The sequence below is a fragment of the Hermetia illucens genome, chromosome 4 (genome assembly GCF_905115235.1).
Source record: "Hermetia illucens chromosome 4, iHerIll2.2.curated.20191125, whole genome shotgun sequence".
NCBI classification, from domain to species: Eukaryota; Metazoa; Arthropoda; class Insecta; order Diptera; family Stratiomyidae; genus Hermetia; species Hermetia illucens.
Genome location: NC_051852.1, coordinates 162,889,561 through 162,913,475, shown reverse-complemented (window position 1 = coordinate 162,913,475; position 23,915 = coordinate 162,889,561). Strand labels below are relative to the sequence as shown.

General features: G+C 44.1%; 1 protein-coding gene across 5 annotated transcripts in view; it reads right to left on the bottom strand.

Annotated features, from left to right (window-relative positions):
- Positions 1-3,948: 3,948 nt before the first annotated feature.
- The window catches only part of LOC119655295 (D-beta-hydroxybutyrate dehydrogenase, mitochondrial), a 122,622-nt gene continuing 102,655 nt past the window's right edge, over positions 3,949-23,915 (bottom strand). For all 5 annotated transcript variants that reach the window (XM_038061115.1, XM_038061116.1, XM_038061117.1 and 2 more), the window contains exons 7-8: positions 4,629-4,730; positions 3,949-4,571 (exon numbers count right to left, since the gene is read on the bottom strand). In XM_038061115.1, coding sequence (XP_037917043.1) covers positions 4,410-4,571; positions 4,629-4,730 — 264 coding nt within the window. In that variant the 3' untranslated portion in view covers positions 3,949-4,409. The remainder of the gene's footprint in view (positions 4,572-4,628; positions 4,731-23,915) is intronic.

The following is a 23,915-nucleotide window of genomic DNA, read 5'->3' as shown; positions in this document are numbered from 1 at the left end:
ATGCGTTTCAAGGCTGTCAAAATTTTTTCCGAGGGGACGTCATCTCATCCGATTTTGAATTTCTACACCCGTTGCATCAACATCTTTGCAGCGATGGTCACTGATGCCAGCCATTGAAGCGGGTCGCAAATTCCAGCAATATTTGATAACAGTTGGCGTTAGCGTCTGCTCCGGATAATATTCCGCGATTTTCAGGAGGAAGTCGTCTCTTGTTGGATCCCCCATCAATCCCGTGGTGCACTCTTGCATGATCTCGAGTAATCCTAATTCCCTAGCATCCTCGGGGATTCCGTCCAACGACCTTGGATTGTTAGAAGCCCACTTTTGTAGGTCAAAGCCACCTGACCTCAATAGTTTCAGTTCCGCTCAACATGTTGTCCACGTTGTCCTTTAGATGTCTGGCTGCTATAGGATAGCTTGTGTTTTCATCATCCGCCAACTGGTGTAAAGTTCTGACTGACAAACATGAAGCTGGAGTTTCCCCAAACGATACTGTCGTAAGCACGTATTCTTGGACCGGCATGTCTCTAGTTGGTCTGTACACAACCTGTTGAACATTTCTATGACAGGGTTGCACCTTCACTATATGGGACATCTTTTCTATATCTGCTGAGATCACGAAGTCCGATCTACTCCGCTTCAGCAATATCTGAGACAGATCGTCCTCTAATTTCGGTCCACTATGAAGCTTATCATTTAGGCTTAGTCCGGTCGTAGTTTTGGTGGAAGCCCTATACCCCCCATATGTCCTAAATCGACATATCCGGTCATGGCCTTATGATATTCCATGCGTGACTTCGGATCCTTGTCCTGTTCCTGGTGTCTCCTAGTGGAGGTACGTTTTTGTCGTCCTTCAAGGGTAGAGTTACCGTGTACCTTTCGTCTTCCTGACGGCTTATTGAACTTTGGTAAAGTATTTCGCACTCATTCTTGGCTGATGTGTCCTCCGTACTATAATCTGGATCAAAGTATTGTTGATCTGCTCCCAGTTGGTTTACCTGAGCCGTCATCTTGCCAGACAGTATCCCGCCGAGCTTCATTTCGTGCGCTAATAAAGGATTCCTATTTTTGATGCGTCGTTCGATTATTTCCTCAAAAGCCTCTGAACCTAGTAATCAAATGCAAGATCAGATAAACGCAGTTTTTTTGTTCATTTTGGCTCGTCGATCATGGACTCCTCGTTTGTCAGAAGAGTTGCTAGGGAATCCATCACGTAGGCTTTCACGTTAAGGTGGAAAGTTGATTGGGAACGAGGTGTAATAATTAAACTAACTACTTTGCGGATGGTTCCTGCACGGAGTATCATGCTACCTCCATCATGAGTAGCGGTCTGCACCAATGCTGTTGCCAACAGAACGCCAGCAACTTCTTGCTTGCTAGCGATATTAGCCTTTATGTCCTTTTTATAATGCAACAAAGTATGATGATATTTACTGCACTCAAGGCAACGGGTTTTACTCTTCCAGTTTTTAGATTCAGGGTGGGACGGACAATTCCGAATAGGTTTTTTTGTTTGACTGTCTGACAAGATTTCTTGCCGACAAATATGTGGATTTTTGTCCACTCTAGCATGTGAAGGATTCAACTGATTAACCGCGGTTCGTTCCATGCTCTCTCGCCGCATCACAAATTGTCGCTAATGAGGCATAATTGAAAGCACCTTCGATGTCCATGAATGCGCCTAAGGCGTATTCTTCGGACATTGCCTTTCCAATTTTTGCATTTTCAAGGAAATGGTTTGCCGTTTCTTCATCGCTTTCTGTGAACCTCCCGTTCTGTAAAAGTAAATAACCGAGGTTCTGGCTACGTTCTTTAACAAGAATTCGCTTCAGAGAGTTAGTCTCTTTGTAAAAGCGACTCCATGATGATCGTTTAGCCGATCTTATGGTTTCCTTTAGAGCCTTCTGTTCCTCTTTATAGCGATTTCAGCCAGCGCAGAGCATCCTTGTCGTTCTCCTCTATTTTGCGAAATTCGAGTTCCACCATAGTGTTTCATCCTTCTTTGGCATCTTGAGTGGATAGTTTACTTCGAAAGCGTCTTTCATTCATGGTTTGTCTTCTCAATTCCAGCAATGGATTTGATGCGCTTTCCAGGGATCGTAACTCGGGCCCTCAATTCTATTTTATACATCCCCCAATCTGTCGTCCGCGGATTCTGAAATGGAGTGGGTGGAGGGGATCAATACCTATTTCGACATCAATGCGTCTATGTTCCGAGAGTGTGATAACGTTTGACGATGACCTTTCGCTTGCCCACGTTGAAGGAAGTGGGTTCATTACCTAAATAGGGGATCTGCAAATCGGTTCCTACTAGATACTTCAGCAGTCTCGATCCGATCCGATCCGGCATGCCACAGGTCAGCATGTTGAAAGTTTAGGCCCCTGACTACTCCACCAACAATCCATGGTTCTTGTGTGAGGATGGCAGGGTTACTGGGCTTCCCTGAGCCACTTGATGTGGTTGATTAAGAAGAGACAGTAGTTAAGCATTTCATATCACTACAAAACAGCGGAAGAGAGGTGGTTTCCTAGTCAAATTTGACAATAGACTATTATTAACTTTGAAGCTGATTTCTTATCAGGTCTTTTGGTTGAGTAGTTGTCCAAAATTAATTCGTTCTCAGTACAAACTTGTGCCTTTTGGCTCATTCTCCTATTTGACAATGTATATGAAAACTAAGTTCTGTTTGTGAAAGTATCAATTGAGGTCTTTCATTTGATATCCCCCAAGAAAATATTTGAAGCAAAAACAATTGACGCATCCCTTTGAGTATATCTATAAGGGGTTCGCCCTTTGAATTCCACAGTGTGCTTGGTAATCAGGCAGACCGAGAGATAGGGCGACAAAGAGCAAAGGGCATAAATGGGATTTTGTTGATGGTCAAAAACCATCCTGAGTCGCCGGAGATGACCAAGAGAAAAGAGCCATCTCATCCACGCTTTTGGCAAAATAAAACATTTTGAAAAATATCGAATGAAACTAGTGAGAAGTTTTCCTGACGGTTTTATCCTGCTACGCCAAAATATTAGACATTCTGCAGGATCAAGTAACCCAAAGCAATTTGGCATGACATTTGTAAGAGAATACAGGCTTCTAAGTACCCCACAAAAGTTCTGCATAAGACAATATTAATTCCGATGAAATTGATATGGTTGTATCCACGTTATCGTTAAGGACATTAAAAGACAAAACCAAGGAGTTCAAATTTCTTAACAATCGACGCAATTTCCAGGAGAAATGGAAGTTTTGCGCTTTATTTCTCACGAATTTTCTTAAGAACAACCAAAAACTCAGGCTGAATTGAATAATTGATTTGGTCGTCATTTCTCCTTTATGTGTCAACAATGGTCGACGATGTTGACCTGTCCACGGGATATCGAATGAAATTTTAAAATCCTTGCACGGGTATTTTGTTGCCAGGCAGTATTTTAACAAAGAAAATTCTGGGAAAAGTTGTTCAAGTTTGCTTACCAACTACCGAAATTACATTCCCGCTTACCGCAGGCTTTCTACCAACGTAGAACGGAGAATCCTCCCATTCGCCTACGCCCTTTCTCGTAGTTTCAGTGAAATGTACACGAACAATGTCTAAATGTTTGGCTTCCTCTGAATTGGTGCTTAGATCCGGGGTATTTTCTAATAAAATGTTTGTTTGAATGGAGAGCCGAGAACGGGGGATGAATAGAAAATTCGATAAGGCAGGTGCAGGTGGATATATTGTAGGTTTCAATTTCGTTGCCGCTGGAAAGTTCGGAGTTCGCACAAAATGCTTTTGATTGTTCATTAATTATTAAAGTTCAACTCGGGAAATACGATAACCTCTCAAATTAGAGTCAGTTAGAAGTAATCGCATTCGCTATTATAATCACCCTTTGACGGGGTTGATTGGGGGTGAATCTATTGTGTTACGTTCCAATGAAATGGGATTAGATGCCAACTACAACGTCTGTTCCTGATATCTGACTTTTATTTACTGGTTTCAATTAATTCCATAAACACTAAAATGTTTATTATCTTCGGTTACAACTTGCTGTAGTGTTTCCTCAAATTAACAATTAAATTTAACTATAAATTAAAAATAAATTAAAATTAGAAATGCTATTCCTCTCGGAAGTACTTGTATCCATAAAAAGAAAATCACTCGAAATAAATGTAAAAACGTATGTGTGATAAGAAAACTGAATTTTCGAAGACTATCTTCAAGTCAATTGGGGGTCAAGGGGTGACAATAATTCATACTAAAACAATGAAGGGTGTGAAAATTTCAAATCTTACTACATTCAACCCAGTGCAGGATTGAATATCTAAATATCTGTGTTTTCTTGGATTTCTGAAGAGCGACCTGATTTTTCCGTTACATTGATCTGAACTACAACAGATATAGATTGTTTTTTTTATGCACCACAATCTATTTTTTGCAATAGATTGCTTCATAAAGTGAAACTGGAAGATGTTCGGCCAAGAAGATTTGAATTTTGTCTCCTGTACTGACTGGTGTGTAGCGTGCCAGCGGGAAGGTGCGAGTAACAGCATCAATAAGGACACGAAGGGCAGGTTGAATGTCAGATACCTAAAAAAGATTTAGTTTTAGTGTTAAAATATGGAAGATATTCTAAACCACATATACCTCTCGGGTTTGTTTCTCGATGGATGTCATGGCAGCTTCATAGTAGTCTTCGCCGAATGTCTTTTTCTGTTCGTCACTCAATTGGGCCCACATTTTCTTTGCCTGTAAAATGCAAGAAGGTAAGAATGAATTATTAAATTATTGAAAATCATTCTAGAATTCTGGAAAAAAATGTTTAGATAGATAGTTTGGAGCAAGAGTTAGATGGGACAATATTTAGATCCAAAGAGAGTTTGACAGGATCCAGAATGGACGTAGGTGGAAGCCGTAAAATAACTGATTCCTGAAAAGTGTCAGCGCAATAAAGCTATCTAATTACATTAAAAAGAAGATAGAGAAGGTATGGGAAGAAAGGGCGGCCTGGTCTGATTATGCTGCAGGTTAAGTTGCATAATTTGGCAAGTCCTCACACGACCTTCTAGTAGTGGCCGCTCGAAACCATCTTTGGACGGGCCAAGAGTGTTTAGGGCCGGACTGGGAGTAGGCTATCCAATTGACGAGGGTGTTAGGTGCAAGTGAATCTGGCGAGGAGATGAGCCGAAGCAACACCCCGGGAATCGTCCTCCCTGCACTGGAGAAGGTGCTAATAGGACCCCAATCCAAGGTGGAACAGCATACGCCGAGAGTTGCGTAGCCAATGGAGAGCATGGTCTTTAGTATGCAAACTCTGAATACCTTGGGCACCTTCAGTTTCAAATAAGACCCTTACGCTGGTTGCCAGGCTAGCCAGGGAGGACATTCTTCCCAGACTACTCGTGGGACCAAGACATTGACTCGCTTAAAAAAAAAACAATAAACCGACGATAGAAGAAGAGATTGTGATGCGAGTTACACCATTGGAAGACGAACTGCTGCCATCCAGTCAGGAGACCTCGAGAGCAGCACACTCGGTCTCAGCCGCAGGAACCTCCCGGAGCGAGGTGGCAGACGTTCTAGTAGTTTCCAGCCGTGAATCCACTGCCGCCAAGCTTAGTGTACCAAGTACCAGGCATACTACTCCTAACCCGAAACCCTCGATGTCGGGGGATCCCTCAAAAGTAAAGACCGACAAAAGCGTCGCCAAGCAGAAACCGGTTAACAAGCGAAGGTCCACTGGTGTTCGCTCAAGAGCCTGTACCAGAAGGCTATTCATATCCTCAGTAAGATTGCTAAGAACGAGAGGGATGAAAAAGACCTCGCTAAATACCAGGCGATTATTAAGGAATACAACAGCCAACGCCTGGCAGACGAGCAGAAGGTGAAGCCCACCGCTCTCAAGCGCAATCGATCTCAGGACGAGGTCACAAGTGGTTCACAAGTGGAGCAGAGTGGGCAAGAGCTCCGATGCCAAACAACCTCTGCAGAAGAGTAAGCAGCAACAGCCAGCCGTCCAATTCCTACGCCTTCAAAACCCCAGGATTCCCATGGACGACTGGTTTGTTATCAAGGAGGAGGAATCCCAGGCAACCTTTTCTGCTCTGTATAAATGGAGAGTGCCTGGAGGCACTGGAAAAGGTCGACTATAAAGTGCGGTTCGGAGTCAAGAACGCAAAAATGAAAGTGTTCCGTTCAACAAACCGGATGACGACCTGGATCCAATCGACGCCAACAACGAGCAGTTGGAGGAGGTGAGGATCAACCATCCGACGGGGACTGGCGAACCGCCCACGCAAGCAGATCATGCTGAGGGTAACGCAGATAAATCTGCAGCACACGAAGTGCGTGTCGGCTAATCTGCATGTCTTCCTCCTAGAGGAAGACATCGACATCGCACTAATACAGGAGCCCTGGATTGGAGGCGACCGAACCGTCAAAGGGCTCCAAAGCAAATATTTTAATTTATTCCACAGCACAGAAAAAGTTGATCAGGCCAGACCTAGAGCATGTATCCTCGCGAAAAAGAGTCTGCACGCTTTTCTGTCTCCGGACCTGAGTTCCAGCCACCTAGTGGTGGTTAAACTGGAGCAGGCGGGGCAGAGGACGTATATATTTCCTCGGCTTACATGGTTCACGATCGATCAGCTCCGCGAGGAGAAATACAACATTTGACGGCCACCATAGCAACAAAGAAGGCCAACCTGTTGATAGGCTGCGACGCCAATCCAAGGCAGCTCAAAAATAAACGAAAGAGGTGAGTCGCTCTTCGATTTTATTATTATTGTACTTGAAACCTATCGGTCTGTAACAGGAGCAGCACACCAACCTTCCATTTCCCCAGCTCCAAGAACTATGATGGTTGGAAGGAGATTCTTGATGTCACCCTACTAACCACAATGGGATTCTTAGATCACAGTTAGATACTTTTCAGTCTAGATCTCGCCGCAGAGGAACCCAAACAAAATTTTGGTCAAGTAGTTAAGAACAAATTCAAGTCGGGGCTCTGGAAAAAGCATTCGATACCGCCTCATGCCCTGGTAAATACAACATGAAGACACTGCCACCGTGGTGGAATGAAAATCTCTCCTGCCGCAGGAAGTTGACCAAGGAAATTTTCAACATCTACAGGCATAAATATTAACAGTCATGCAAGGACTGCCTAAAGAAGTACAAGTCGACCATTAAGACCGCATGGAGGCGATCTTGGTTGGACTATTGTCAGAACATCGAGAGCACCAGCACGGCAAGGCCCAGGATGAATGAGGAGTGTAGGGCTCAACTCCCGAAAAAGTGCAGCAAGTAAGGAGGACTGCTCAAGCTGCAGGAGAAACTCATGTAGCCGCAATTTCGGGCCCTTAGGGAGGATGTGGAAGCCTGGAGAAAGGTGGCTCCTCGAAAAAAGAGAGATAGAAGGAGGATACGGCCGGAGGTTATCATCATCTACAAGCTTGGCAAAGGGTCATACGCTGACATTCTCAAGAGTGTGAAGGCAGACCCTGAACTTACCACTTTGGGAGATAATCTTAGCCGCATTAGACGGTCTCAGAAAGGAGACCGTATGCTACAGCTCAAGAAGTCCAAGGATATAACGGCGGGTAAATTGTTGAGCCAAATCGGAAATTCCTTGGGACAAGAGGCCAAAATCAGGGCTAGCAGATCGGGGATCTCTATTGTCTGCACGAATATAGATGAGGTCACCACGAAGGGGGAGGTTCGTTAGGCTTTGGAAAAAGGGTTTGACCTCATTGAACTTCAAGAGTCAGCGGTAAAGACGCTACCAAAAGGCTACAGTGGGACACAAACCACCATCATCAGTCTACCAGTGTAGGCAGGACTCAAATTGTTGGCAGCAGGAAGAGTTAAAATAGGCTGGGTTATGTGTCGCCTTAGGGAGCTGATATCGCTGAAGCGGTGCTTTAAATGCCTTGGTTTCGGTCAAATCGCGAAGGCATGTTCCAGTGCCGATGACAGGTCGAAGCTATGCGGGAGCTGCAGAGTGAAGCGCCACATCGGCAAGGACTGTGAAGCAGACCCAAATTGCCTATTGTGCAAAGGGAAGGAGGGGTGGACCTGCACATTGCGGCCGCAGCAGATGCCCGGAATACAGGAGAGTATTTAACAAAAGTCCCAGATGAGGTTGATACACATCAACCTCAACCACTGCGAGACGGTGCAGGATCTACACTCGCAAACCATCTGCGAGAAAAACATCGATGTGGCTATAATTAGTGAGCCATATCGAAACTAAGGTGGTAGCATTTGGGTCAAAGAACAAACGGGCCAAGCAGTGCTGTGGGCTTGAGTGGAATAAGCCTTTGAGAAGATAATGGAGCACCCGGAGTACGGCTTCATCAAAGCGAAGGTGAAAGGCGTCCACATCTACAGCTGCTATGCCTCAATGAGTACAAGCAGTTTGCCGCTCTTATTTTGGATGCAAGAGGACGTTGCGTGGGCTTTTGAGTGCGGGACCCAGTCAATTAATGTGAGGGTACGTGTTCCTCTCAAAGTATTCGTGGTACTAGACGTGGTATTGGCGAATTTTCGGGACTCGTACACTTTCCGGGAAAGGGGCTTGGGGTCTACAGTGAACCTGACATACGTGAGTGCCACTTTAGACAGTGAAGTCACTTGGCATGTCAGTGAGGAATATACTCACAGTGACCACCAGGCAATCTGCATAGAAATCAAAGGCGGATGGAATTCGAAACAGGGTTCTCGCAGAATGCTGGGTAGTATGTTCGGCTGGAAGGCGAATGCGTTTGAGGGGGACACGTTTTTCGCGGCGTTGAAACCCGACATATCCCAGAATGGTACGGCGGGAGAGAAAGCCATCCAAACCACCTGATGGCGATTGTTCCCCCAATTAGTGGTGGAACAACAAAAAATACCTCCAGTAACAGACGAGGAGCTACGGGAAATATGTGGTAGGATCGGTGACAAGAAGGCCCCAGGTTTGGAAGACATCCCCAACCAAGCTTTGAAACTGGCAGTGAAAACTAGGCCCGATCTTTTCGCCAAAACCTTCGTGGCATGCCTGAAAGAAGGAATATTCCCTGTTCAGTAGAAAAAGCAAACGTTGGTGTTGCTTCCGAAACCTGGCAAGCCACTTGGAAACCCAGTACCGTATTGTCCTATCTGCCTGCTGAATACAATGGGGAAGATGATGAAGAGAGTCATCTACAATAGATTCCTACCCATCGTCGAAGCCAGTAATGGTTTGTCGGAACGCCATTTTGGTTTCCGGCGTGCCCGCTCTACGGTGGACGCAATTAGCATGGTAGTAAACCATGCAAAGGGTGCACTGATTTCTGGCGGTTGCTCTGTCGTGTTGGCGGTGGATGTCAAAAACGCATTCAACTTGACCAACTGGAACAAAATTGAAGAGGCGTTGTCTGATATAGGTGTCCCGGGTATTTAGTGAATTTGGTGGAAAACTACATTACAGAGAAGATTCTATGGTACGGGACGGATGAGAGCGCCAAAGGGTACATTGTGCCGGGGAAACGCAGCGATCGATACTTGGTCCCCTTTTGTAGAATATCATGTATAATGGAGTGCTTGCTCTTCCCCTGGAGGAAGAAACTATGATTGTTGGCCTAGGTGATGACCTAACTGTGGTTGTTACAGCAAAGCACCCGGAATATGTGGAGTTCTACGCAACGGATGTAGTAAGAGCCGTAAAGTCCTGGCTAGAAAGAGCCTTGTTGGACGTCAAAACGGAAGCGGTCTAAATAACGAACCGCAGGAGAAATAACACAGTTAGAGTCGTAGTCGGTGGATATACGGTCGTATTAAGGCCGTCTATAAAATAACTAGGGGTGAATAATTGACACCAAACTGAGCTTTAGGGAACACCTAGAATATGCATGCCAAAAGGCAACCAATGCCACTGCGGAATTTGCAAAAATGTTGCCGAATATTGGTGGGCTGAAACACTGTCGCAGGTTGCTTCTAGCGGGAGTGGTGCGTTCTGAACTGCTTTACTTATCACCTGTGTGAGCAGAGGCGCTTGCAATTCTCAAAGACGGAAACAGGTGAATTCGGTTTACCCAGTGATGGCTTTGAAGGTTTGCAGTGCCTTCAGAACCACGTCAGATGAGGTAGCATTGGTGGTGGCAGGCATGATCCTTTCGACATTCGGGTGAAAGAAATGAGTGTGCTGTACTATGCAAGACGTATGGAGAGGCACACAGATTGTAGAAATGCGATAAGGTCAGAATCGTATGATCTCTGGCAACGCAGGTTGGACGAGTCTACGGAGGGTTAGTGGACGCACAGGCTCATTTCCAGCATGAGGGTGTGGCTAGGTTAGAATCATAGGGAGACCAACTACCTCATTACTCAGCTCCTCACGGAACATGCGGTTGATACAGGCAGTATCTGGATCACTTTGGGTTGGATGATTCTCTGAATTGTCCTAGATGCGGTGGCATTTTGGAAGATGCGTTGTTCCACTGTCCAAGAATTGCAATGGAGAAGAGGAGCCTAAATCACGTGTTGTGCAGGGGCGTGAGCCAGGGGGACTTAGTTGCTTAGAAGCTTAGACCCGAGGAGAACTGGCTTACGGTTTGTTCCGCAATCGTGAAAATACAGGAAGAGTTGCTGAAGGAGCAAAGAAGGAGGAAAGCCGAAACGAGGAGTTAGACGTGAGGAAATCCCTAAATGGTGGTCCCGCGAGTCTGGGGCTGGGGAAACCGCGGGTGATTTTCGGAACGGACGTGTCTTTCTAAGATTTTCCACCCCGTGTCCGAACAAAAAAAAATATTCACATTACCACATGAGCTCTGTGTCCCCAAGTCGATGCAAAGGTCCGTCTAAACAACTCATAAGCTGTGAGAGGTCGTTTCAATGCTTTTTCGAAAGATGCTTCTTGTCTAGAGTGACTCCCAGATATTCAACTTCTTCGGATGGTTGAAGGGTGGTATCTCTCATCTCTGGAGGGCAAAGAGCTCTTTTTTGTAAATCATACTATTCTTTGAATTAACTGAAAATCCATGCCTAACGCACCAACTGCCAGTCAAATCAACGACGCGCTGCGTGTTTCTACACACTGTTTCGAGATCTCGACCAACAACTCTAATTGTCTAATGATGATTTCATCTTACAAATGGACTTATCGTTTCATTAGAAAAGATATCGACCACTTGGACATTTTTTAAATTGGGATTTTTATCTGAAACTTCTTTCATAGTCCTCTACAAAGTCTTGATGCCGATAGGGATTTAGAGACCCCAAGAAAGCTTGAAGGAGCTAGAAGTGTAGATCGTTGGATATCGCCTAGAAACTAACTACGCATTGAAGATTAAGGTAGCCAACGACACCATTACTATCCACCATTATATCACGGCAAGGTCAAGTTATGTGGCGACACATCGGAGGCGCGAACCTACGCACCAGTATGAATTCGCCTCCGCCGTTGCATTCCATGACAGCAGTAACAGCTGACGGACTGACATGAGACTGGGGTGATAAATGTCAAAAGAAGACATTTGTCAACATTTTCATTAAAAACACTCGAGTTCTGTCTGCGCACCAGTAAAAGACATAAAAACAGTAAAGTAATAACTGAATTGATAAAGAAACCTAGATAATCGTAAAATAAAGTGTGAATATGTACACTCACAGTATAGATAAATAGAGGGCGAATAATAGTGATTACGGAAGTTTCAAATATTATTTTATTTACCGGGGGGGGGGGGGGGATTGTCGATCCTGCCAGGCGACATAGCTTCACATAGGTATTCGATAAATGTCACATTTACAGGAAGAAGATATCATTTTGCTAATCAATTTTTCATTCATGATAATCATTAAAATTATAATAAGTTCCACATAATTATGATTAAAATGGGAGGGACCTCCGAGCTTATTCAAGTTATTTTGATCAATCCAAAGTGTTTGGTGCTGATTAATCCTTACGACACAACATAAGGATGATTAATGCCTGAATCGGAGAAGTTATCTGAGTGACATTTCATTTATAACATTTATCCTCATGCAGAAGTTATTCATGTATCGTCTTCTTAAAGTCTGTCCTGGGCACAAGAAGCTGAAATAGTATTCCAATATCGCAAATACGTCCCAAAAGGCAGTGCTGGAGAAGTGAACAATTCCACTGATGCAGTATGTTGAAGAGGCACTATCTATTGCTTAGCAACCCACAAGGGAATGGCATGTGTGGGAAGGAGTATCTTATTCCCGTAGATTTCAAAACAGATAGTCATTTTTCAGCTTGCTTCAAGTGGAGCAAGGAACCATAGTAACATTTATCTGGGTTAAATCTTTTAGTATCCATATTACATCAATTGGTCTCGACAAGGACATTTTTTATCTAAAGGTCTTCCGTTTGGAGTAATGAGCAAGGTGCAGCAAAGCAAGTATATTAGTGGAGATACTAAGCCAACTTAATCTTTTCTCAATAGACCTCGCCCTTCCCCCTTTTCTATCACCCAAAAATACGACAAAATAAATCAATCCCCACCCCCCTTTTCAAAGCAAATCTAATCGCCTAGAAAACCACCGTCATTCCCGTCATCATGAACAATCTTTTCGAAAATTTTTCACTGTCTTCTATTATTTATATCGTGCGATATCTTGTCAGTTGTCATTTAACTGTTCTCCTTTTGAATTCACCAGAGTCAATTTTTCAACATTATCATCTGCTTGCGAGTGAAATTTGACGAAAGTTTCCCATTTTCAGAGACTTGCCTTTCTGGAAGACATACCAAATCGGCATGTTTGCCTTCACTTGACTCTGTTTGTGTTTACGTCCTTTTTGTGGGAAAGCACTAGAGTTAATGTCGATAGCAATTTAGATTCCCTTACAATTTCATCAAGTCCTCTTTATGAAAGCCGATCTGATTTGTCACTTTGACGATGACTAAGGCGACATGAACTAGCGAAAAATATCAATGGGACTTTGGTGTTTCCAGTTTGGTTAATAATTCATATCGTTCGGGGTTTTTTTAGAGAGCTCTCCCAGGGTAATTCGAATTAAAATTTAAGGTTTGGTACATAGCCCCCAGCTTATGACTGCCCACTTCCCGCACAGGTTGTGAAATGTACAGATGAGTGAAGCCAGGACCTTGGAAAATTACCACGTGGAATTTGAATTTGAATTTGCCCTTCTCGTGTTGGGAGGATTTCCCAACCTGTTACATCTATGAACTGGATATCTGAGGGAGCAAGCGATATCCCTTTAAATAATTGATTTCTGTTTCACCGCACCCTTAAAAGCATGAACTCGTGAAACCTTTTGCGCGGCTTCAATACATTCCTTCTGGATGGTAATACTCATTTCCAGGATACCAAATTTTCCTTCCGGCAAATAATCGATATAATTGAGTGTGAAAGTAGAATGAATTCATTGCCAAGTCTAAGGATCCATCAATGTTTCCAACAGTGACTGGGAGAATTTGTTTGTTGCTGCGTGCCATGCCTGGGGCGCTATTAAAGAACGATTTTCAGGGTCAAATATTTAACAAGAGATGCCAGCAGGGTAGGGCCCAAGTCAACAGCCCTGGACGCAATAGCTTAGATACTAAGTGCTGTTTTTCAATGGCCGTTTTTCCCTCTTTCCACAAAACAGCTCTCTACAGGTTGGCAAGTTGACAAACTCAATTGAATTGTAAATTAGCAATCTGAATGCAAATAGGAAATATACAAGTCGCTTAGAATGAGTTTCCTTTTTCGCTCAAGCGGTCACGGTTTTTTCGTCCTTTTTCGCATTTTTCGATCGACATTGAATTTGAATAATTAATCGAAAAATAAAGTTTTCGTAAATTTCTTCCAATCATTGAGATAACAATAAATTTTAGAGCCTTCCTTCTTCTGACTTGACTTTGTTTATTGTTGACTTATTAAGTGAATGCCACCGTGGGTGGGTTGTTTTCTTTGCATTTTCTTGTTACTTGGGAGCTGAATTCTAGAAAACGATGAATTTATAGCCAATTGGTGGGAAGACTGTCTATCCATTGGTTTTTCATCGGTTTCGATATTACACTCGTAACTTGTTTTGAATTCTCTACTCTTCTGCGTTACGTGCGACCCACTCGTCGGCAACTTTGAAAAAATGGGTTCCATTGTATGACATAGCCAAAAATGTATTCGTCGTCCTTTTGCGAAAGTGTGACCTATCCACTACCCCTTCTACCCTCTGATTAACACACTTATCGGTAACTGGCTCCCACGCCGGCTAAACTCACCTTTCGAGACTTTCACAGACCAGAGTGCACCGTCGACACAGCATGGACAGGTACTAACGAAGGCTTGGAGTCTTTGAGCAGGAGTGGTGGAAAACCAATAGGCAATCTGTCGATTACGCTTTCGAGATATTCTTTAATGCGCTCCAGGATAATTTTAGATACAATCTTTGCAAACGCAAGGGGCACGCAGATATCGAAATTTTGAAGATCATTCCCTTATTCTACTCAGAGTCTCAGGATTTGCAGTTCTACGAGAAGACCATCAAACTCAGTGCCCTTGCCTCGCTTGAGAGCATTGACGTTCGAAGTAAAGGGGAATCGAACTTTTTCTGCGGCTCAATAAAAGATAAGCTTTGATTCAAAGAACCGCGTGTGTAAGTGCTACTGGGGCTTTGCAGTCCAGCGCGGCAGATGCTCTCAATGGACTCCTGCATCTCCTCCTCCTAGACCTCCATATTAAATACGTTGCATACGAGCAGTGTCGTCAGACTACCTCAATTCGGATGCTGGACGAAGCTCTACGGCCACAGTAACATCCTAGCCGAAGTTCTTCGGGAAATCTGGGTATTCCCAGGCGAGCTTCACAAGAAACTTTGCTGTGGACTTTCCAACCGGGGCAGAATGGAAGAGACCGGGGGCATGTTGCAAGGTTCTTCTTCTTCTTCAACATTTGTCCCGTTCACAAGCGGAGTCGGCTCGACGTGATTGGATCCGCCATTTGGCGTTATCAAATGCTTGATCTGCATACAATCTCGAAGCTTTTAAATTCCCATCCAGCGTATCAAGCCACCGTTGTTTCGTCCGGAATTTGGGTCGTTTACCATCAACTTCGATGTTCAGACCAATCTTGGCAAGTGAATTCTTGTTAGCACGAATTGCGTAACCATACCATCAAAGAGGCCTGTCTCGCAATTTTTCCACGATCAGTGCAACCCCATAACGATCGCGGATATCCTCATTTCGGATGTGATCAAAAGGTGTCACGCCAGTAGTTCAACGCAACATCTTCGCCTCCATTACAACAAGACGCCGTTCATTGTCTTTTATAGTCGGCCAGCACTCAGAACCATAGCGAGCGACAAGACGAACGACATTGTGGTAAATTTTAGATTTGAGACGTTCGTTGATACGTCGATTACAAAGAACACCAGCTGTAGAACGCAAGGTTATGACACAGTATCTTTCACCGATGGAGCAAAGATGGTCTGTGGAGTCGGTGCGGGGATTTTCACGAATACTCATGGTGTATCCGAGTCGTATGGTCTCCCAGGTTTCGCTTGTGTATTTCAAGCGGAAGTACTGGCAATACTGGAAATCTGCTGATGGCTACAGCATGATCCGAGCCCCAAGCGTTACATAGCTATTCTGACCAACGACCAAGCAGCCATTAAGGTCTTGTACTCAGCGACAACAGTACAGAAACGCAGCAGTCTGGGCGGCACGCTGAAGGTCTCTGGGTTCCCGAACATAGGAACATAGAGCGGAATGAGCGGCTGACGGATTGGTCAGGCAGAAGTCTGCTTTTGTCAGTCCTCCAGCGGGTACAGTCGGTGTCTCGTTGGTGACTGCCAAGGGCGGAATATACTCGGACTACTTAGCAACCGCGGGCAATAAATATCGAAGGCTTACCACCTGTGCCACCTGTGGTATTTGGCCCACTTATAATATAGCCCGATTACGAGAGCTCTTGTGCGAGACGCGTGTAAATCCATTCAAGATTACGGGGGTCTGCATGGCTGGGTAAACCATTATTTGGGGATATCAGAAAGATTTCTAACTGCAGCTCCCCCCCGGGAGCTGCTTTCCTTCGTGAATGCTATGGGCTGGCTCTGAAGATCTGAGGCGACTGGACTCTGCTTCCCTGCTGAGAAGTCACGGTCATAGGAGTTTGTGGTATCAAAACGGCGTACCACAGCTGTAATTGGGCCCTTCGGAGTGACCCCTGATATCTACCTAAACTTTAAGTGGTTAGTTGTCGCACACAAGTACACATTTCCATAAAAATCGTAGAATAGCGTAAGTGCAAACGGTAACGAATTTAGAATTCTATCTTTGAAAAAACGGGATCGTCCACGAAAAAATGGCACTGAATTTCATAAAGTAAACTTTGCTTGTGGTCATCAACGGCGCTACAACCGGTATCCGGTCTAAGCCTAGCTTAATAAGGAACTCCAGCCATCCCGGTTTTGCGCCGAGGTCCACCAATTTGATATTACTAAAAACTGTCTGGCGTCCTGACCTACGTCATCGCTCCATCTCAGGCAGGGTCTACCTCGTCTTCTTTTTCTACTATAGATATTGCCCTTATAGACTTTTTGGGCTGGATCATCCTCATCCATACGGTTTAAGTGACCCGTATGAGGCAGACCCTGCAGAACTTCAAATTCACCAGCATCTAAAGACTACTCTCTCAGGCAAGAATGCTTAATTCATATTTACTTCGTCACTATTCTTTTTCAGTTGCTAGAGGAGGACAGGCGATGATGGGACGAAAAGTGACTACTACTGTCACTTTAAAGCATCAAACCTTCATGAACGCCTGTCATCGAAATGGCATCGAAGACCCTGGCCCTGCGGAATCTGTAACGAACGAATACATTGACGTGCGAGATAGATAGATAAAAAAATTGATTTTTTGGTCACTCCGAGCGCTTAATAGAGCGTCCACTCTCAAAATTCAACACGGCCCGTATTTGTAACCACCTGCCGCAGTAGCAAATGTTTCTTGCTGCGTAAACCACGGTAATTTGTCCGTACATCTGAGGATACTTATGGGCATGAGGTGGCTTCAAAAAACATTACAACATTACCATGGATCATGGGACTCTGACCTTGCCGAATTTCTGAAGAAAATTGTTTTTGGATTTTCACAACTTCACTCAAACGCTCTAAACGGAACTTTTGCTAATAAGCTCGGCCTTATTCAGTCAGGACTTTATTGCTCTCACCGTCCCTGTCATATAGATCTCTATATCATCCAGGTGCTTCGCTATAATAATTATAACCAACTCGTCGACATAGTCTCGAGCCCTGTGGTACCACCGCTGTGACGATGTACTCCTTGTGGCCCTCATCCGTCATGTACCAAGGAATCTCATTTAAGAGGTGATTCTCGACCAGATAGACACCTATATCCACCAATATGCACTTACTTCGGTTCCAGCTGCTGGAATTGAATGCGTTTGAACATTTAATATCAACACGTCACAAAGCTTTGTCCAGAGCAGAGGTAACTCATCAGAAAGAGGAGTTTCTGGACCACAAGACAGGAAGCAAGTTGCTTCCTGAATGGATCTCAAAGTATCTTAGTATGTTTGGGAAGCATTTGTTTTTCCTACTGAACTGGGAATACCCCTGCTTTTAGGCACACCTCGAAGATCCGGACGAAAAAGTCGAAAAGGATGGTATTGAAACCTGAGGCCAATCCTACCATATATTTCCAGCAGCTCTTCTTTGGTAATTGGAGGTATCACCCGCTCGTAGAGCTAGGTTTTAGGAGGCGTAGGGGAGCATTTGCTTTACCACCTTGCAACCTCGACCGCCAGGTTCTTTGTCAACATCTTCACACAACTGTTTAAAGTAGTTCATATTGCTTTTAAAAGGTTTTCTATCGAACTTCCCGCAGTTGATATTATGTCTCAAATCGTTGGTCGCTACCGGCTTTTCCTCTGAGCCTCTAATAAAGTTTCTTTGACAGAAAATATGCGGCTCGCAAAGTTGTAATTTCGTTTTTTCACCACCAGTTGGATTGCCTTTTGGGCACAATAAAATCGCATCCCAATTGGGTGATTTAGGTGACTTTTTCTGTGGGCATCCCATTCAAAGATATGTCAGGCTCAAATGAAGTGACTTTCACGTCTACCCGATCAGCTCAGCCGGCATTCTACGAGAATTCTCTTTCGAGATCGATTTGCCTGTTATCTTAATACAGGTTGCGTGATGGTCTTAATGGTTATAGTCGTCCCCAGTTTGTCAACAACTCAGCCGGCTAAAATGGCGCTTACAAATATATGGTTCACTATAGACCTCAGCTAGGCATATCACATACTCTCACACTGTTTTACGGCCGTCCTAATCAAGATCTCGCAAGTTAAAATGACCTGATTTAATATTCGGTCCTTAACCCCACGCGTCCAAAACCAGGATGCTCAGCATCTACTCATACCTGGCAAGGGTAGGGTTGGGGGGAATACAGCAGCATCATATGTAAACTCTCTCTGATAAATCCCTCCTTCAGATACTCCATTATTTATTGGAAGGCTTGTTTTCTGCAAGCCCATAGCGTTGATTGGCCCATTCGTTTTTTGACCCAAATCTCAGAACCGTGATTTGAAAATGGTTCACTAATTAACACCATATCGATCATTTTCTCGGAGATGATATATAAGAGTACGTCCTGTGTTACCTGGAAGGTGCTTTGGTTGGTCTGTGTTACTCTGTTCTTGCCTGCAATGTGCCGATTGTCGACAACCTTCTTTCCTTTGCATAGTGTGAAATTTGGATCGTGAGACTTCTCAGCTCGGCATATCCCGCATTGTTTCGAACTATCATTCGTACTGGTACATGTCCTTGCCATGCGGTCGTATCAGTTGCACCTGCTCCCTCAGCCATCACATAACACAACCTTTTCTTGCCTTCCCTACTACCAACAGTTTATGTGCTGCCCTCACTGGTATTGACAGTTTATGTCCCATCGTAGGATTTCCTTAGTGTTTTTACCGCCGATTACTAGTGTGATGATGTCGAACTTTTTCTTCCAAACCATCAAAGGCCTCTTCCTTCGTAGTGATCTAATCTATGATCTCCAGTCGGCTAGTCCTTATGTCAGCCTCTTGTCCTAATTCCAATTTAGCACAAGAATTTATCCGCGGTTACATCTTTGAAGGGCTTGTGTTACAGTAAAAGGTCTGTCATCTGGGACCATCCAATACGGTTAACTTTATTTCCTCCCCTCACTCCCTGAGAACAGTATCGTATGACTCTTCTCTCATGTAGAGATGATGATATCACTCGGTCGTGTCTTTCGATTTATCTTTCTCCAACCTTCCACGACCAGAAAATTGGCTACGTCCGCTCCACTGGCAATTTCAGTCATCTTCCTCACCTGCTCCACTTTTTCAAGATTGAGCCCTGTTTTCGTCCCTGCACGTTGTCCTGTTAATTAATGCCACCGCTCAAGTAGCCTCTTCCCTGATTTCTCCCCTCCCGTGTATTGTAGGCGTCACTTGTGTTGTCGGGCCCAATTTTTTGTCCTAGGCTTTCACTTCTCTTTCATCCTGAGTACACCAACCTGATGCCTCTTATCATGGCGTTCCATGATAAACTCGCAGGACTCTATGATCTTGGTGCCCAGGGCGGTAAAGGCTGCCCCCGATTGGTCGCTGCATCTTAAATCACTCGATTACGATAATGGTGTTGAGGAGGGTCAACACTCGGGTGATTAAGCGTTGGATTTTGCTCCTGTCCGGATCCTCCCGGTGCACTCTTCCCACTGGAGATAGTAGTCATCCAGCAAGGAATTTCGAGAGCTTAACTAATTACTTGCTATGTTACGGATCAAATAGATTTGTGACGTAACTGAAAACGGAGATTCAAGTCTCGATGCAATCAATTGATACATCAAACTCAACCATTGGCTACAAAACACATAGTATAGATATCCTACTTGAATCTTGTCGGTTGCCAAAACTAAGGGTATGCATCATTGTTTCTACACAATGAAAACCCCTTTGAAACTTAATTCAATTTCAGACAAGTCTATTGTTTCCCATAGTCCCATTGTAGTCATTCACCGCCATACTAAATGGCTACAATGGGGCTATGGAAAAGACGTATATCCAGAACCAGAGGACAAGTAGAAAGTTCCTAACTTTAAGATGAACACTGAGAATGAATGGCTAAATTCAGCATCAGATTTTGTAACAACGACCCCATTTCTCATTGGAGCACTCCTATCCTATCCATTTTTCCTGGAATTCTATTTAATTTCCATCATTTTCGTAACTTCTCATGGAAACACACAACGTATCCTATAGCCGAAAACGAGCCCATTATACTGTGTCCTACGTGTCTCAATCCAATTGTTGCTCGAACCGAGTTTCCTTTTCCAAAATGATACATTATCCATGAATTATAGGAGATTTGGCGTGGAAGACATCTCCAAATATTTGCTAACGTCGGAGACCTTGTTCTTCCTTTTATTCGCTTCTCGACAACTTCGTCGGACGACCTTGACATAATACCACATGCTTCAGGAGAGTGATACCTCTCCGTTTTTCGAGGCTTTCTTAGGAGCTCAGCTTTGCTTGAGCTGTTTTCTTTTTAACACATTTTTTCTTGTACTTTGCCATTTACTTCCATGAACCTTTCTTGTGTAGGAGTATCTCTTTGTTGGGAGTTTTGAATACCAAATTTGAATCCTTTTCATGGATGAGAGACTGCCTATGCCATAACGTATTAACGGAATTTTAATGGGAATCCAGGAAGGTGAAGTGATACACATATGTGGTGGCAGAGTAACTTGATTAGGTCGGAGCTAATTGAAATTGCAATCTGTTTACGTTACACGTGGCTGTAGGCGCATTTGCTGAAATTGAAATGCAAACACGGGGAATAGGGGGAGGATGTTCTAGGTGGATTTAATTTTCAAATTCATGGACGAAATCATTGGAGTAATCTTTGCGGGTCGTGGAATTTCATGGGAAAACCGAGTCTACGAGGCTTCTATCACCCACGGAATATCATTTCTAATTAATGGAACAGTCATTATCCAGCAATCAACGCGGTTTCATTTTCAACACCCAAAAGATATAGATGGGATTTCTTATTTCCCCGAAGTACAAATGTTGATGCGCCCCATCAACATTTATAAAAGCAACACGTGTTACTCTCAGCATCCCCCACTTGCTGAGATCATTCGATTCTTCGGAATCTATCCCAGACGTAGGTCTTTTCTGTTTCTATTCAATGAAAATGCTGTTCATCGTCTTCTGGAAAACCTAATTAGGTGAGCTAATTAATACATTCACTATACAATCAGGATAATAGGATACATCCTGGGCAGAGTATGCATAGAGAAAATTTCTTTTTCTACATATTTTTTTTCCACTGCAGAGTTTGATGTGTTTGTGTGTTTAGGTAGATACCCTGGGGCAGCAGTGAAAAGGTTACTGAATGTATCACGAAAACCTCCAATGATAATCAAGCAACCCTTAAAGTTGATGGTTCTTTAGATACCATTCTATGTTTTGGTTTGGGGTTGGGGGTGGTTGGGGGGGTTGGAGGACTTATACAGGGATTTTTAAAGTTACTACCATCATATGTATATTCATTTGCCTATTTAACGGACAGTAAACAGAACAGGTTCAAATTAAAAAAGGAGGAGCCTTAACCATAAAACTACGGAGGGAAGAAAAGTGAAGGGACCAAGCAGCGCTGTCACAATGACATATTCTTCGAATCGGGGGATAGAAATAGGTTTCGAGCTCCGCGAAAATGTCTACGTTGCGTGTATTATAAGAAGGGGTGAGGATAGATATCGTTAGTTGCTGAGCAGTCCAACAGACCCGGGGAAAGCTTGGAAAACATAAATAGATAAATCGATGATGGAGACGAGGAGTTTATGGATGGGCGGGGGAGGCCCTCCCTCTGCAAACACGATGAAAGTTCGTGGTGATCACCCTTGTCTCTCCTAAAAAGTTATGACCTAAAAGACGATATAGAGGGTAAACAATAGGAAGCGGAAAGTCACCCCCTCCAACCCCAATGAAAATTTTGCGGCGTCTATCCCTCTTTAAAAAAAGTCATGGCCCCTTAAAGTGGGGGTGGGGGTTCATGTCAAAAAAATTCAAAAAAAGTGACTGACGGTTTTGTCAGCTAGGCAGCATCCGACGAGTTGTCTCTGCCCTAGACGGCAGCGTTGATAAATCAAACTTTACCATGACAATATCAAAATACACCTTATTTGTGGATTCATAACCTTTTAAGGCGAGATGACCCTCGCGATTTCTTAACAGGATTTGAGAGAGACCACCTCTCGTTTCTCGCTTCATACCAGGTTTTACCCTGTTTTCTTTTAGTAGAGTGGATGAATGCGACTCCATCGAACTACCAACCAAGCATCTCCCCATCGTTACAGAGACTTCTACAACGAAAAAAGGTCTGATGGGCGTGGTTCACAACCCCATTGCAAAACACACAATCAGGAGATCGTGCCTTCCTAATCGTGTGCAGATAAGACTGAAAACCTCCACGCAAGCTTAATAGTTGGGTAAGGAAGTAGTCAGTCTCAACATGCTTCCGATTTAGCCACGCAAATAATTTGCCAGTGAGGCGGGCAGTCCATTTGCCTCTAATTTCATTTTGCCAAGAGAGTTACCACTCATCTAGGTTGGCCGTTCTTCATGAGCAATCACATCCCGCTTGTATGCGGTTTTGTGCTCCTTACAATAAAGGCAACGAGGGGTGGAATTACCATCACCGCTTGTCCAAAGTCCCTACGATATACTTCCTTGCCGAGAGCGTCAGTCCATGCCTCTGCGTCATAGAGCAGAACAGACTGCGTTGAACTTATCAGGAGACGTCGCACGCAAGATGCAGAGTTCGCAACGCCTACTATTAATCGACTTAAGGCCGAAATTCCAACTGCAGCATTTTTCGCTGCTGCTTTAATTTGCTCAAAACAGCTCATCTTTGAGTCAAGAGTCGGTCCGAGGTAGTTTACCGCTGGTTTTGACTCGATTATCGACTCGCCGAACAATATGGCACGCAGGGTCGGAATTCTCTTTTTAGTGAGGATGGCTCAACGGTTTTTTCCAGTGCAAGGTTGAAGCCATGAGTAGTGATCCATCCCCTAACCTGTCGCATCAATATGCCGAGTCTGCCTTGCGCCTGTTTGACAGTGCCGCGGCGACATCAGCATAACCGGCCAAGCGTAACTTATTTGGCATGACGAGTCTAAGGAGACTAACACAGGAAGCGTTCTAGGAGCCCGTTGTAGGATGGATCCTTGCGCTATCTCTCGTGTGACTTTTATCCTCATCTGACCCTCATAGAGCAGGGAGTTGTTTCTCAGATAGTCCCTCAATATCTGTAAGATAAAGCTCGACACGTGGAAAGTATTGTTTAGTATGCCTAGCACGGCTTTCTCTCTTACGGAATTAAAGGCATTTCTAATGTCAAGCGTTACGTGGAGAACCACCGTCGAGCTCGGCGGCTGTTTGCTTGCGATCGCGGATTGGCATCCACTATTTTCATGACAGTATCAAATGTGGATCTCACTGCTCTAAAATCGCACTGCTGTGGGGATAAATCTGCGGTAGCACGTATTACTTTAGAGAGTCCATTTTTGATGAGTTTTCGAAAACTTTTCCAGCAGCGTCCAGCATAGAAAGTAATAAGTACCCTTTACTGAACAACGTAGGCGTCTTCACCATCCACCGTTGGAATATGTATATTTCTGCCAAAATATCATTGTGTCTAAGGAGTTTTCCTAGAGAGGACTGCTTCTTCCAACTCTTTTATAGAGAAAAGTGGGCAGTCCTCAGCCCTTCCTCGTCGTTCTCAATATCCCGTACCGGGAGCACAGGGAAGAGAATAGTCCATCTGATCGGCTTTAAGAGATCAGAGTTTCCACAGAGCCGCAATTTTTCGGGTTATCAGCTTATAACCCAGTGCCCACGGGTCTCCATTCACCTCGTCAACCAAGTTTTCAAAAACTTGCCACCCG